The sequence below is a fragment of the Aphelocoma coerulescens genome, chromosome 4 (genome assembly GCF_041296385.1).
Source record: "Aphelocoma coerulescens isolate FSJ_1873_10779 chromosome 4, UR_Acoe_1.0, whole genome shotgun sequence".
In the NCBI taxonomy this organism is placed as follows: domain Eukaryota; kingdom Metazoa; phylum Chordata; class Aves; order Passeriformes; family Corvidae; genus Aphelocoma; species Aphelocoma coerulescens.
The window spans coordinates 53,391,763-53,406,992 of NC_091017.1; the positions used below are offsets into that span (position 1 = coordinate 53,391,763).

General features: G+C 38.3%; 1 protein-coding gene across 4 annotated transcripts in view; it reads right to left on the reverse strand.

Moving 5' to 3' along the window:
- The window catches only part of GABRB1 (gamma-aminobutyric acid type A receptor subunit beta1), a 123,538-nt gene that overhangs the window by 48,624 nt on the left and 59,684 nt on the right, over window positions 1-15,230 (reverse strand). For all 4 annotated transcript variants that reach the window (XR_011150730.1, XR_011150729.1, XM_069014188.1 and 1 more), the window contains exon 4: window positions 7,522-7,742. Coding sequence is in view for 2 of the 4 variants with exons in the window: in XM_069014188.1 (XP_068870289.1) it covers window positions 7,522-7,742 (221 nt within the window). In the remaining 2 variants the exon portion in view is untranslated. The remainder of the gene's footprint in view (window positions 1-7,521; window positions 7,743-15,230) is intronic.

Sequence of the window (15,230 nt, forward strand, 5' to 3'; positions counted from 1 at the left end):
GTAATAATTTCAAAGTATTGGAAGATATTTGCACTTCTGATATAGGAGAAAAGAAGGACTTGCTCAGATTTAGTAGGCAGAATATTGTCAGTAAAACAGAGGATAAGAAAATAATCCAAAATTTATTTATACCAAGATGGTAAGAGATTATGTGCCACCTAGAAAATATGTAACCCATACTCTGCAGTGTCTTTCAGCTTTAAACATTTGTTAAATATTGTCTCATAATTTTTAATTGATATATCTATAGTATTAATGAGGTTAAATAGTTATTAAAATATGAGTATACTTAAATAGTTAACATACCATTTCAGTAATCTCAATTTGATCTAGAATCTCCTTGAATTAGGTGGTCTTTGAAAAAAGCTTCGTGGGCTTTGCGCTACAAAATGCTTATTTAGTTCTTCAAAGTGCAGTACTTGATAGCTGCAATCAATTGCAGCATCTAAAGCTTGTGTTGAAATTCAAGCCTGTGAAGCCAGTGGTGACTCCACCAGACTGCTTATGTACTTCAACTACTGATTACAAGAGCCAACGCTCATACATTTAAAGCTGAGTCCATGTTCAGTACTTGTGTTTCTACTGGTTTTTTTAATACACTCTCTATAGAGATCAATTCAGCCTGAAGCGTTTCCTCATCTTCCCTAGGTATTAAATGTTCCTTACGTTATGTATTAAAAATACTATGTTACAGGGAATAAAAACCAAGCTGGGTGAAATTGGAGGAAAAGGTTCTAAATCAAATACAGGGAATTATTTGGTAACTCAGTATATGGAGTTTATGAATAGTTGCTCCTCACAGAGTTGTGTGTTTCTGCCACGTCTGCTGTACACTGGGGGGTACGAGGGGGGAAGTTTGCTACATGTGCCACTGGAGGGAATTCAGTCCGTGTTTGTCCTCTCCTCAGGGGTGAGGAGAGCACCTCTTAGGGGGATGGAAAGCCATTGGATTCACCCTGGCTGTTTCTGAGGCTATTTGTGCTAAAGGAAGAGAGCAAAGCTGTCTCTGAGTTACACCTGGGACTTACCTGGCCTGGTGGCCAGAGAGGACCCTAGCTTTCTTCTTTTGAGTTTTCAGCCTTCCTTTTCCATTTGCGCTATTTATTAACGACCAATTAGCCACTTAAATTTATTGAGCCTGCCAGCTCCATTTTGTGTTTGATGCTGATTCAAACCTTGGTGTTTTGGAAGAAGTACTTCTGGTTTGTACATAGAAGCCCATAAGCAGCTGAAAGTTTTCTGATCTACCTGCAGTAGTAAAGGTCTACATAAATGATGCCACATAAGTTTTAGGTGTTGTACTCACTTTTGTCTTAAATTTCCTCAGTTTCATCTGTGTGCTTTCAGTTATATAGTACTACAATGATATCTGTCTCAGGTAATTTTAATCAAATGATGTTAAAGAATTACAAAATACTGTGTTGATTGATATCTTTCATTTTGTATAATAAGTGTGAGTAAAGTAGTAATGAGATTGCATGGAGTTATTTAAAAGATGTGTAGATATGTCATTTAGGGACATGGTTTAGTGGTAGACATAGCAGTGTGAGGTTAATGGTTGGACTTTATGATCTTAAAGGACCTTTCCAACCTAAACTATTCTATGATTCTGTGATCCTCTTGCACCAGCCATGCCATGGCCTTATAATTGGGTTACAGGCCAGGAAGAGGAGATGACAATAGGATTGACAGTGACACAGACACTTCAAACAGTCTGCAAGTAGCTAAAAGGACAAAAAAGACAATCTTTCTGCCTCAGGATCAATTTGCCTTGTCCTTTTCCTCCTTTTTTTAACTTTTGAGTTAAAAGAATGCTCCTAGCAATGCACTGCCTGTGATAAGTGTCTTGCTGACTGCCCAGCAGGCACATATGCTTGTTTAAGGTCTGTTGGGAAGAAAGTTTGCAGCAGGTACAGTATGATCTGTTGCAGGCTGAACAGGCATCCAAAATGAGCATCTGAACTGCCCCTCCCCCATCCCTACCCCTTCCTAATATCTGTACCTTGAGGAATGTCTTCATTTGCCCGTGAATCCTGAAAACTGACTCCCCAAGACTGAAATGTTTGGGGAAGTGGAAGAAATTATGAAAAATTGCTTGACTTATTTTTGCAAAGTTCTTGTATATTTCTAGAGTTTAAAAATATAAAAGGAGTCCCAAATTGCTTCTTGTGAGTCTTAAAATGCTCACTGCTAAATCTCTTTGCATTGATATGTAGAAGAAATACTTTGTAGCATTTTCAAAATGATTATCTAATAAAATACTCCTTTATAATTTGCTCTGTATTTTTTCTGTAGTGAAATAAAGTGTAGCTTTTTATTTCACTATATAGATGACATGGCTTTTTATTATTTAGAATAACTGCAGTCTTTTTTTTTGGTTGGAACTGCTTAGTAACACAACTAGGACTATCTATTTAGTAGCAGTGTAAATAGGCTCCTTGTTGCCATAATGGGTTGTCCTCAAAAGGACTCAAGAACTGACTCTTTAAGGAAATCCATGAAGATGTTTGAAGGAAAGCCAAAACTCCATAGCTCCAAATCATGGCAATGCAAAAGCAATCCACAGACTATGAAAATTTCACTGCAATAAAAGATGTAAACAACTGTCTAGCAAATTTCTTTAGTAACACTCTCAGCTATATTGCCAAAATTGAGGTAGTAAAAAGGCAAGTTTCCACTAAAATTAACTTTCAAGATTATACTAAAAGCTAAACATTCTGCATTTAAATACAGCTTTTCTTGCATTCCACCTCTGGGATATGCTTCCATAGATATTACATGAATAAGGGGTTAGTAAATCCAATGTTAAATGGATCAATTCTCTGATCTTACTGAATTGGTTGGAGGTAGGTCAATTTGTCTGCCAGTGTTTGCATCACAGAAAACTTTATTTGTTTAAAAAATGGTGAAATAAATCCTTATTTGGAAGACAAAGATTATTCTTCCCCTTGTCCTCTTGCAGTTGTAGCACTGCCTAGCAAAGTGGCATCCTCTGCTGCAGCAGTATAAAAATGTGTGGTCTCGGTGAAACCAGAAGTTTTAGATGGTCCAAACCAGCTCTTCACATCTTGTCACGATATGCTCAGTCCCCCTGTCTTGAAATAAAGGATTGCTCTAATGAAAGGCGGGTATGTGTCTGAACGTCAGAAGGGAGAGAAATCTGTGTACAGGTGTCGCTGAAGGTACGTTACGCTTCTTAACAACCCTTCTGAAGGATATGCTCCTTCCAATACACCACATGAAATTCTGCTGTTGCTTATTGTGGGGCAATGTCATGATAAAAGAACAGATGTCTCCAAAGCAACAAGGTGTCAAAATCTGCGAAGAATTAAGAGGTGGCATAAAATACTAGGAAAGGGTGATTTAAATCAGAGCTTCCATTCCTGACATCATGACGCAAGAATCTGAATACAGAATTCAGTACAACAAATTATTAATGGTTCCTTAAATATCTCAAAGACACATTACATGTCTAGCATCTTACTTGGGAAAGAGGGGGAAAAGGAGAAGCAAAAGAAGCAACAGTATGTATTGGTTTAAGAATCTAGAGCTTTGGGAGGGATTTCTGGAGAATCTTGCCTGAACAGGCAATAACAGTAATGAGAGACACTGCTAGCACCAGAAGGGTTAGAGCTAATGGGATCCAACCACTTGTTAAAAATGGGGAAGAAAAAAAAAAAAAATCCAGTATTTTACCAGCTGTACTGGTGCCAGGCTGGAACTGTCTCATACACCAGCCCCAGAGTGCTGCAGGTTTGCACATTGACCCAAAGGGATTTTTTTCTTCCTCTTAGGAAGCAGGTGGCTATGCCACAGAGAATTGTAATAGCTGCTGGTGGGAGTACTTCATAGAAACTGAAGAAACACAATCTTCAGGTACGTATTACACAACAGTGACACTCAACTTCCCTGGCATATTTGAAATGAAATTCAGTGGGAATATTACCATGGAGTTAATTGTGTGTGTAGTTCTTGAGTGAAAGGATGAAAGAGTTACTTGGTTAGTAATGTTACACATTTTTTACCACTGTGAACAATTAACAGAACTGGCTTTTGAAGCAAGAGACATAACAACAATGCACAATTTTAGATGTCAGAACCCAACACAGAATATTCTGTGTCTGCACAAGTTTATAGCACACATTGTTCTTTAAACTGTGGGGACATAGCAGCTGAAAGTTACTAGAAAAAATAGCTAAAGGGATGTTGAGTTCATCATAGAAGTAATACAATAATGGAGACATACTGTAGTGATAATGCTTCGGTACATGATCTAAAACCAGTCCAGTGTACCATGTGCATGTTTTCCTTGTTTATTCATCTGTAAAGCCAAATGGTTAACCTTGGTTTGTTCTTCCCAGCTCTGTCGAGGCTGAACATTGCATCAATGGCAAATTCCTGTGTACATGGGTGCAAGCAAACAGGTTATTTAGAGCTGTTATGATTGTTCCAATTTCTGTTAAAGAAGCCAGTAAAATTTCATAACTGAGCTTGAACGGAAACATTAACTCTGGACTGAAAATAGAAAAGCTGTTTGGGGAGCAGGAGGCATGAGGGAAAGGAAGCATTTAAATCATCCTTGCGATATGGTTTAAGGTCCTAATTTGTGAGGAATTCAGACTCTGGTTGCAGCATAATTGGTGTCGTCTTTCTTGTTCAAGTCATGCCAGGCGATGCTCTGTCTTCAGCAAGGAAAATGAAACTTGCAGGTCACAACCCGTGTGAGAGGTTTGGTGATACTGTCTTCATGTTGTCTACTACACAGAAGCTAAATCAAGGTAATGTGCTGCAATGTTTCTTTTCCACTTGTGAGACTAGATTGGAACTGTGCTCAAATTTCTGACAGGCAATGCTGAATTTTACCTAAAAACATTTTCCGCAGTGTTTTCTCCTGTTTGTTTCTTAAGAGGCATATATGTCATCTGGAATATGAAAAAATGATGCTTACATGAGCTAAAGGTAACCTATAGGCTGACAGAAGCATATTTATTACCATGAGGAAAGTGACCACTCATAACCAGACGCAAGTTTAGTGCAATAATTGCCATCTGTTGTATGAAATTTTTTTTTATGTATCTTAACTTCAATTTTTCTCCTGCTCATTTGTTATTTTTGTCTTTGGTTAGATCTTGTGGGATGGGGACACTACATGTGTTTTCACTGGCAACTACAGGCCAAAGTCTGTTCACCAGATGTGTCTAAACAGTTGCCTCGTCCTTGGAGAAAACATGGTGCATCAGCTTGAGCTGTGAAAAAGACCTGACAGCTCAGCATCTCTTTCTGCATGTTGTTGATGATGGCAAAACTGTCAGTGTATACGGGCCCTTCTGGCAATACTTGGCCGTACTGCAGCCCGAGACCCTACTGCCTTCTCTGGGCTGAGAAGGTGGGGAAGCCCAGAAACCTGGGAGAGTTGGAGGTTGCTCCTGTGGCAGTGTGCATTGAGGGCATGAAGCAGGAGTGAGGGAGGAGAAGAGAATTGCACAGCACCAGACTGCGAGTGGAATATAGAGTGCCCTCCATATTAGTGTGGGATTTTCTGCCTCGTTTTGTTTTGTTGTTTGTTTTGTTTTCCTACACAAGCAGTGAGGTATTGAATGGGGTATTAACTCAAGGAGCTGCAGCTGTTGCAGAACTGCTGCTTAACTATTCAAATGTGAATGGCTATTCCATCACATGAACTAACAACCTCGTTATGCGAAGGTGACCATCTCTGCTGTTGCAATGAAGGTTTGCCTGAGCACCTCTGAGAGAAAGAGCATGGGCTTTATGCTCAGGCAAGGTCACAGCTTCTCAGCTGTGCTGCTGTTTTGTGAATGAAACACGTGGTGGGGCTTGCAGCAGGTTCACCAGATGTGTCACAGCTCCTTTTGCTACTTCTGCAGAAGGCTTTTATTGATACCTGACATATGGCATGTGTGGGGAAGCACATCCATGGCATCATTTCAAGGTGTAGTTTATAGTGTGTATACGACTGCTTGTGAGGGAGTGCTTGGCTCTAACACACATTCTTGCCACTGTGCAAATTCTGGAATATAAATAAATTTAGTTCCTGGCCTTAAAAAAGAAAAAAAAAAAAGAAAAAAAAAAAGGAGAAATATTTTGAAAATTTGTCAGACCAGACCAAACAGTCCTCTCCTAAAAACTGTCCTGCAGGAGTCAGTTTAATTGAAAGGAACTTTAGGAGGTCTGAAGCAACGAGGAAGATGTATTCTTCAAATGCTCAATTTCAGCAGATGATAATGACAGCCTTTGGTCTAACAGCTAATTCCTCATGGGTCCCGCATTTTCTTTTTCACAACTGAAGTTTTACTGTACCAGAACAGATCTGGTTGTATTAATATTAAAGTGCCTGTGTGGTTGTTGGTAGCAACTGATGCAATGCCTGGGAATCTGACAAGTTCAAAAGTAAACCCACAACTAGTCAAAATAATAGTTTTTAAAGCATTTTTTGTTTCTTGAGAAGCTTGAACTGATGGGTTGGAAGGCTTTCTTTGCATGGTTAGTGCTGTGTTTTAAAAGGTTATGTTTTTATAGGCTAAGAAGTAATTTTAAAATTCTATTTTCACTAAGCTCTAAGTTATACTTTGCCAAATATTGTTTTCATTTTGAATCACTGCAGCAGTTTGGTTTATTTTCTAGTTCTATTTTAGGTACAATTTTGAGGTATTTCAGTTAGGTTTTATGCTTTATGACTTCTTTTCTGATTAATTGAACTATGCTTTCAGGTTTATATTCTCCAAACATTATTTTCACTGTTGAATGATAACAAGGATCAAAGGTTGTTTCAGGCAGGCAATATTATTTCCATGCAAAGCTACCTTAACTTCAAAAATAATACAATAAAGGCCTACTCAGGCTCTGCAGCAATCTCAACATAACAAATAACTTGGCTTAGTTTTAATTTTACAGTTGTGTACCTTATCATTAGATCGTGCCTGTTCAAACTTTAGGATATATTTTTATCTACAGGGGTGAATGTGGTTTGCACTGCATGAAGAAGCAGTTGTGCTGTGAAGAAGCAGTCATAAACCAAGGCAGGTTAAAGAAAACTTATACTCAGGCATACAGATAATATTTAAATAATTTATATAAATTTATAAATATCTCCTTTGTATTCCCTACCAAATGTTGGTCACGTTTCTTCAAATGACTCCAAATTTTAATTTCCCGTTGTCCTAAAGAGCTGCTGGAGAAATTTTAGAAGGAAGGAAGTGTTTGTCTAAGCTGTAATTGATTACCAGGTGAGAACCATAACAAAGAACTTTTTAATAGTTTTAACATACTCAGAAGAGCTGAAAGAAAGAGGCATTAGGCTTTGTTAGCTATGGCTCTAGCTATTAAAGGTAGTGTTGCTGCCATGTGGAAAATCCTTGGGTGTGTTGTGGTTGACTAAATGGAGTATGTGGTGACTCATACAGCGGCCCTGAGAAAGTAGGAAAAAAGGACAGGAAAGTGGCATTGGTTCTACCTGCACTTCTGCCAGCACAGGCATAGAGCTGATTAAAACACCCAACATACCGTAGGCCATAGAGGACTGTCCCATCTGGATGGAGTCGAATCATTCGGTTCTTCACTGTCACCCCATGGACAAATGATTTCTTGTCATTTTGGAAATACGTGTCCGGCACCCAGAGCTGGTCAGCCGCTCTGTTGTCCAGAGTCAAATTCAAAGGTATTCCAGAATAAGAGAGCCTTTTATCCCTCCAGGACTGCTGAAAGTACATGGTCAGTGTGTAGTCCTAGGGAAGAAACAAGAAGGGTTTTTTGTATTTTCATACTGATTAACTGACCAGAAGTTTATTTTTAGATGAGCCTCAGTAACTGAGTATCAGTAGCAATAGGAAATTTAAGGATCATTAAGGCATTGTTGCCATTAGGCATGATCATGGGTCTTGGCTTGTTCATGCTAGTGTCAAACTTGACACTACTCACCAGTGGCAGTGACTGCACCAGGCTTTCAAAATCTCTTGGCCCAGAGGGAATACATGGCACATTTGGGTCTCCAGTCTGTGGATCAAACTTGGTTTCTAATTTTTTTTTTTAATGTGAAAAGAGCAGTGTTTAGCTGACCTCAGCCAAATAGCATTGCATAGCACTGACGATATTCTTCTGATATTCCCTCCCTTCATCTTGAAAGATTCCCCCTCGCTTCAGAAAGGCCTAGCCCTCCTCAGAAAGAACAAATACAACCTCAGAACATAAAGGATAACCTCCCATTCCGCCTCTGCTGGAACTGCCAGATGTAATGACTTTAGATAGCCAGGCATATCTCGTCTCAGCCTGGGAAATGTGGTGCTTTCTGTCCTTGCCAATTTGCTTTTACCATGTAGAAAATCAACACCTTTTCTTAGCTATCATGTTATAACTTCAGTGAAATACCATTTATGCAGCCTTGCAGCTTTCAATTTGTCTGAAAAGATATTGTTCTAAAGGCTTATGGTCTGATTTACTCTCTTGTATATGTCTTTCTGGGAAATTGGTGATTTTAAAGGTAATCAATTTTTTTCAAGCAGAAAACCCCATGTACTTTGTAGTTCATGGAGTTCTTAAAAGATGGTTAGAAAGCAGTATGTGGACTATTAGTTTGCTCTTCCTCATCTCCTCCCCCAGCCCTGTTTTCAAGTGACAGGTCACTTTGTCACACATTTCTTATGGTAGAAGGGCATCAAAATCATAGCTATTACTGAAAAAATTGGTCAGGAGTAAGATTTTCTTTTATGTGATAGAAAACCTTACCGCTGTCATTGTCACAGATCCTAGCCTGGACTCTAATTTTTGAAGAAACAACATAAAAGCTGTCTGAAACAATTTGTGCTCTTCATCTTTAGTGGCTTAAGACTGTATCATTGCCATGAAATCAAAGCAGAATTCTTACCTTTCAAAAAGACTTTCTACCTGAAATGTTGCATCCAACAGAGCTATAAACTACAGGCTTACCAGTGAAAGTTGTTAATAAAAATACTGTTCTTCCTTGCCCTGGGCCTGTAGCTTTGTTTTTTTGGTTTTTTTTTGGTTTTTTTTTAATGGATGAAATACGATTGATGCTCGGTGGTTATATACAATAGGACAATTACATCCACTGTGAGCACAGACCCCAGATCTACAAGGATTTCATAGATATGCCTTTTCTCAGGCCTGCAAGATGGTTGCTACCCACAACAGACACAAGAGATTGTATGCTGAAGGTTTGTTCATTTTTTTGCTGGCCTGGGTCCCTAGGAGGAGGTCAGGACATCTTCGCTTTTCAGACCATGCTGCTTAAGCCTGAAACTACAAAGTAATGCAGCGAGGTATTTGCTGTGCTTTCCTGAGTAGGTGATTTAATTTAAATAGTGGTACAGAGGAGCATGAACACCAAGGGGGCAAGTTTTTGAATGTACAACTTGAATACAGGTGGGTTAGAAGCATCGTTAAAGAGAAGTTTGCCCTTAGTTCCTCTTACACATATACAAACACCAGTTGGAAATTGGATGAGAGAAAATGAAAATTAAAAAACAGACCAAAAATGAACCAAACAAGAAAAAACAAAACAACCCCCCTCACTCAACACCACAAATACCCCTAAAGCCCCCACCACTATTCTGGTGCAGTTTCATATGTTGTATCTATTTCCTAACCTGCCCTATTTCAAGCCTCTTTAGGTAGAAAAACTTTCATAGATGACTGATAAAATTTGAATCCTCAGTGTTGCAGCTGGTGTCCTCTACATCTTCTGCCTGATCCAGCAGAGCCTATCCAGTCTGCAGCAAAAATGGAACAGAAATTCCAATTCTACATAATTATCTTTTTTTCTTCTTGGTTTTCTTTATATTTTCACTAGGACTTAAGGCTGGTTTTGTGGAATTGCTATGCTGTCCTACAAAACAGCAAACAATTGAGAGTGGTGTCTATGTGATGGTTCTCAAAGCTCAACCAAGAGAAAAATAGCCACGGTAAGCTACAAAAGATCCTAAAGGATGTGATCAAGTGAAAGAAAAAGAAATTGCTTCTTGGCTATGACTACTAGAAGAAGTTGAGTTGCTATTTTTAGCATCATAGTCTGTTAAGAAATTTTGTTTCATCCAGCTGTGCTTTATATGAAATACTGCTGTTAGCAACACCACAGTAGAGAGAGTGATCCTCTGGTCTGCAATCGTGCCATACTATGGAGAAGTACGTGGCAAGCCAGCAAGTGTTAATGAGGAAAAAAAATCTGAGCTTCATCCTAAAGGAAGCTCAGTGTGTCTTAACTGAGGAAATTATCTATTTTTTTCCATTCCTTAGTACGTGGGGGTATTACTCATTCAATGTTTTTATAAGAAAAATGGTCTGATGTCACAGCTGTGAGAGTCCCTGTCGTGGTAAGTTCGTATTTTAAAAAGCATAGTTTAAGATTGTTTTAATGAAAAGCAAATTATATCTGCACTATAATAACCCAAATTTTATAAACTTCCTAATTGTTTTTTAATGGAAAACAGCCTTACCTTTCTTATCTCTCATCAGTGAAGTATAAAATGCTGGCAAGTCACATCTTGGAGGTTTTTGTATTATTTTTTATATTGTACAGTGGTGCGAGTGAAGTGGGGATTTAATGACTACTTGTCTTCTACCCTGTAAAATTTGCTGGGGATTTTGTGCTTTCAAGCTCTAGAGTATATGAATAATTTCTGAATCTGTCACATCTGTAGTGGTAATTGAATTTTTTAGCTTTTTATGAAAGCTTCCCAAGATCTCAAGCATCAGTCTAGATATGAAAATAAATCACACTGTGTTTAACTTTCATATTTAAGAATTTCTATTCATGAGTTAAAAAAGCAGGGCCCAATGTAAATTAAAAAAAGAGAATCTGTTTCTGCAGCTAACTGTTCTTTCAAATGATTTGTTTTTAAAAATAATTCACTTTTTATAGAAACACACCGAACTTTTTTTGCTCAACTGTACTTTCCATAATTAAAAAAAATCTGTACTTCTGCTGAAAAATAATGATATTTCAGTAGATTTAATAGTGCCATTCATGCTTTCCAAAAGTGCCCTCTTTCATTTTCAGAGCATAGTGAACCTTTAGAGTGGTAAATGTTTGAGCACCAATGGTAAAGCTGTTTTGATGTGTATCTGGTCTATTTTCCATTTTTTATGTGACAAATTTTGATTTATTAGAATGAGATTTTTTTTCCTCTTTCTTAGTAATTGTGCAGATTTCTTATTTTTTTGTATCAAACCTGGAATTTGTAAATGTATTTATGCAGATGTGTACTATAACTTATAAGTAAATCTGTATCAGTGCTTTAATAAGGTGGGTTAGGTTGCTAAGACAAATACTTACATGCTAGTCCTAGGTAAGAGACATTCTGTGAAAATGTGAGTAAGAGAAGCTAGTCTATTTTACTCAAAATTGCAAGTTATTTTATAATCTGAATTTAAGCAGCCTCATAGATAAATACTGGCACCAAGCCTCACAGTTCATTTGAGGAATATAAATTTCTGTGAAAATGAATGGACCACTGAAGCATATGGTACTTGAAGTTAGATGAACAATTTATACTTCCAGTAAGGAATAGACTGAAGAGTTACCATACAATCATAATTCCTTTTTTATTTCTATTTTTTTTTTGTTCCCTATTCTTTTTTTTTTTGAGCAATATGTATAGATAATGTAAGGGCAAGAATGGATTTTTTTTCTTTCCTGTTAAGCCTCTGAAGATCTCTGAAACCAGAAGAGATACATTAAAGTAGCTGAAGAATTCGGACTTGCTGGTAATTTCTACTCTGTGATTTACCAGTTCAGCACAGTAGAATATAATGGAGAATACATTGCTATATTATAATCTACCCTTCCAGGAGACACAGAACTAGTACTTCACCATGTTTATCAGATGAGTTATGGATTCTGTTGGAATAAAAGATGAGTTTGCGTGTCTGTTGCACTGGTAGTTGTTTTGTCTTTTACATATTCCATATTTTAAGGAGAAAACAGGGAATCTTTTAGTGTGCAGTGTTCAGCTTGGTGGTCTAGAAGACCTTGTTTTTTTCCTTTTTCCAAGGTGGCCTTAATCTAAGCTCTGTTATTATTTCATGTACTGAAAAGCAATTTAGCATATTGTGATATATTTAAATAATAACTGAATATCAAAGCACACTCTGAAAGTCTTAACAGCTAAAAATGAATATTGTGGATGCAGTTATTAGCAAAATTTAGCAAATGAAATAATATTCTGTGAATATTTAGCTATTCTAGGTCAACAACTTGTTAGCTCTATACATGAGTTCGCACATGAAGGCACTGTGCAGCAAAATGAATACATGAAGTGCACCAATTTCATACTTCTAATAGACAGCAGTGTATATTGGTAATTGTGGGATGCACACTGTACACCCAAACAATCTTAAATTTAAATTTTATCCTTGGGAACCATCCACTAATCCAGTATCTGGCAGTCTCACAGAAAATGAGATGAAATTCAGATACATTATACATTATAACTTAATCAAGACAAACATAACTGAAACTGAAATTTAAAATTAAATATGGAGTGATGATCAGAATATTAATATTGACTGCAATAATGCTATAAATGTAGAAAGCAATAAATGTAAATCCTGCTGTGACTGCAAGCTCTTATTAATTAGGAAAGAGTATCTTCCGTGTTTATCTGATACAAGAATAGGAAGGGCAGAGTTTTGAAAGAATGGTGAATATTAGATTTGCAAATCGTAAAAAGTCATACTCATTCCTATGATGCAAGCATGCTAAAGCATCAGAAGCAGCTGTTAGCTGTTCAGCAAGTTAGCTGCCCTACCTTGGAACTCCAAGGGAAGATCTATATCCTCACCTGCAAATGAGCTGTTTTATGGTAAGAGGACACAAGTGGTGATGTGGGGTTTTGGGTGTGGAATTTTGGGTTTATGTTTGGAATTTGTGTGTGTGTTTTGTGTTGGGGTTTTTTGCTTGTTTCTTTGAGGGGTGTTCTTGGTTCTCCCCCACCTCCTGCCTGCCCCTGGTGCTCAATTCCCAATATATGCACAGAAATTAGGGGAAAAAATTTTAGCTGAAATTAAGGAGGAAGAACATACTGGCTCTACTCATGTTCTTTTCTAAGAATGTCAGGGGAGCTGCACCTCTTTATTAAGTCTGCACTTCAGCTAAACAAGGAAGCCAGGGAATTAGAGAGCACGGTACCGAACCAATTGTGCTTGCCTTCCTTTCTAAGGACATAGTTTAGTGTTCCTGTTGTTGTTTTCAGTGAAGACTGATGAAGCATTTGTTACCCAGTTCTTCTCTTCTATCCAAAGTAGTGGGAAGAGGGGAGAAGGAGCATGTACTCAAATTATTCAGTATTCACTGGCCTGGTTCACAGGAGGCCATGGTTCTTGTGAACTACACTTCTGACAGGGAAAGAACAGAAAGCTACACTGACTCCAGGACAATAGGATAAAAGCCTTCTATTTTCCATACAGAAGTTGTTTGGTGTTTTTTAATGAGATCAGAATTTTCACACAGCAAACTTCAGTTTTGCAGAAATCATGTTTTCCATCAGAAAATTACAAAGCATTTGTAGATGTGAGACTTCTGTAGGAGAAAAAGTTGTGCGAGGTCTTGTTAGGCCAAGTGCCAGGTCCTACGCTTTGGTCAAACAGCCCCAGGCAGTGCTACAGGCTGGGAACAGAGTGGTTGGAAAGTGGCCCAGCAGAAAAGGACTTGGGGGTGCTGGCTAGCAGCAGCTGAACATGAGCCAGCTGTGCCCAGGTGGCCAAGAAGGCCAATGACACCTGGCCTGTATCTGTAGATACAAAAATGCTGCTAGCAAGGATTTTCTTGCTATTTTCTAAGTCCGTGAGAGACTTTTCTCTCTCACAGAAGAGGTAGCAGAGTATGTAAACAACCAAGCCACCTGCAACCTTGAAAAGTCTTGTTTATGGTTCAGTAGAAAAATATTTTGACAATGGATGTTTTAGGATTTTAGCCAATCACTCCAAGGGGTGGCTGATCCTTGTCCAATTAGACTATGAAGAAAAAAGTCTATAAAAGAGTTTGTAAAATAATTAAATAAATCAATCTTGCTGCACCATTCCTGCCTGCTGGATCTTCTCTCCTCCTCCTCCCTACAGCTGCGGGACACGGTGATATACCCTAGGGCCTAGGCCTGCAGTAATATGTATCAGCCAATAGTGTGGCCAGCAGGATCAGGGCAGTCATCATTCCCCCCTGTGCTTGGCACTAGTGAGGCTGCACCTAAAGTGCTGTGTTCAGTTTTAAATCCCTCACTACAAGAAAGACATTGAGGTGCTGGAGTGAGTCCAGGGAAGGGCAATGGAGCTGGTGAAGGGTCTGGAGTGTAAGTCATAAGAGGAGCAGCTGAGGGAGCTGGGGTTGTTTAATCTGGGGAAAAGGAGCCTTGGTGGGACCTTATCTCTCTCTACAACTACCAGAAAGGAAGTTGTCAGTCTTTTCCCCCAGGCAACCAGCAACATGGAAAGAAGAAATGGCCTAAAGCTGTACCAGGGAGGTTCAGGTTGGACATCAGGAGGAATTTCTTCACAGAAAGGGTTGTTAAACATTGGAAAGGACTGCACAGTGAGGTGGTGGGGTCACCATCCCTGGAGGTGTTAAAGAAGCAACCAGATATGGCACTTAGTGCTTTGATCTAGTTGACAAGAGGGTGATTAGTCAAAGGTTGGACTTGATGATCTCAGAGGTCTTTTCCAACCAAAATGATTCTGTGATTTTTTAATTTTGTTTGATCCAGTTGGTAGTTCCAGTTGCTAGTAAAGTGCCTTGCATTTTTGTTGTTCAAATGTGCTGATAATTCTTCAGGAAAGTATTTCATAAAACTTGTTGGCATTTATAACTTCACAATTATGTATGAGGCATCACAGTTGTGTCTTACAGAAAGAAGCAAAGATCTAGCAGGAATCCATACAGTTGATACATACATAATGATGATGCTCTTTATTGCTCAAAGCACAGCCAAGAACAAGATCAGAATCATAATAATGTTGGAAGTGGAGGCATTACTGTACTGGGATCCAGTATTACTCCTTGCAGTCAAAGCAGAAGTCCCATGAAATGCAATGGGATACGAACTGCATCCAATGTCTTCAATCATTACTGGAAAAGCAAAGCAAAAAGCAAAACATTTCTCAGTTGCAACTATAAACTATATATTTTGTTGCACTTTCTTCAGTGTTTTAGTAATAATACTTAGCAGAAGCAGTAATAAATGCTTCTGACATTTAAATAGGTTTATATG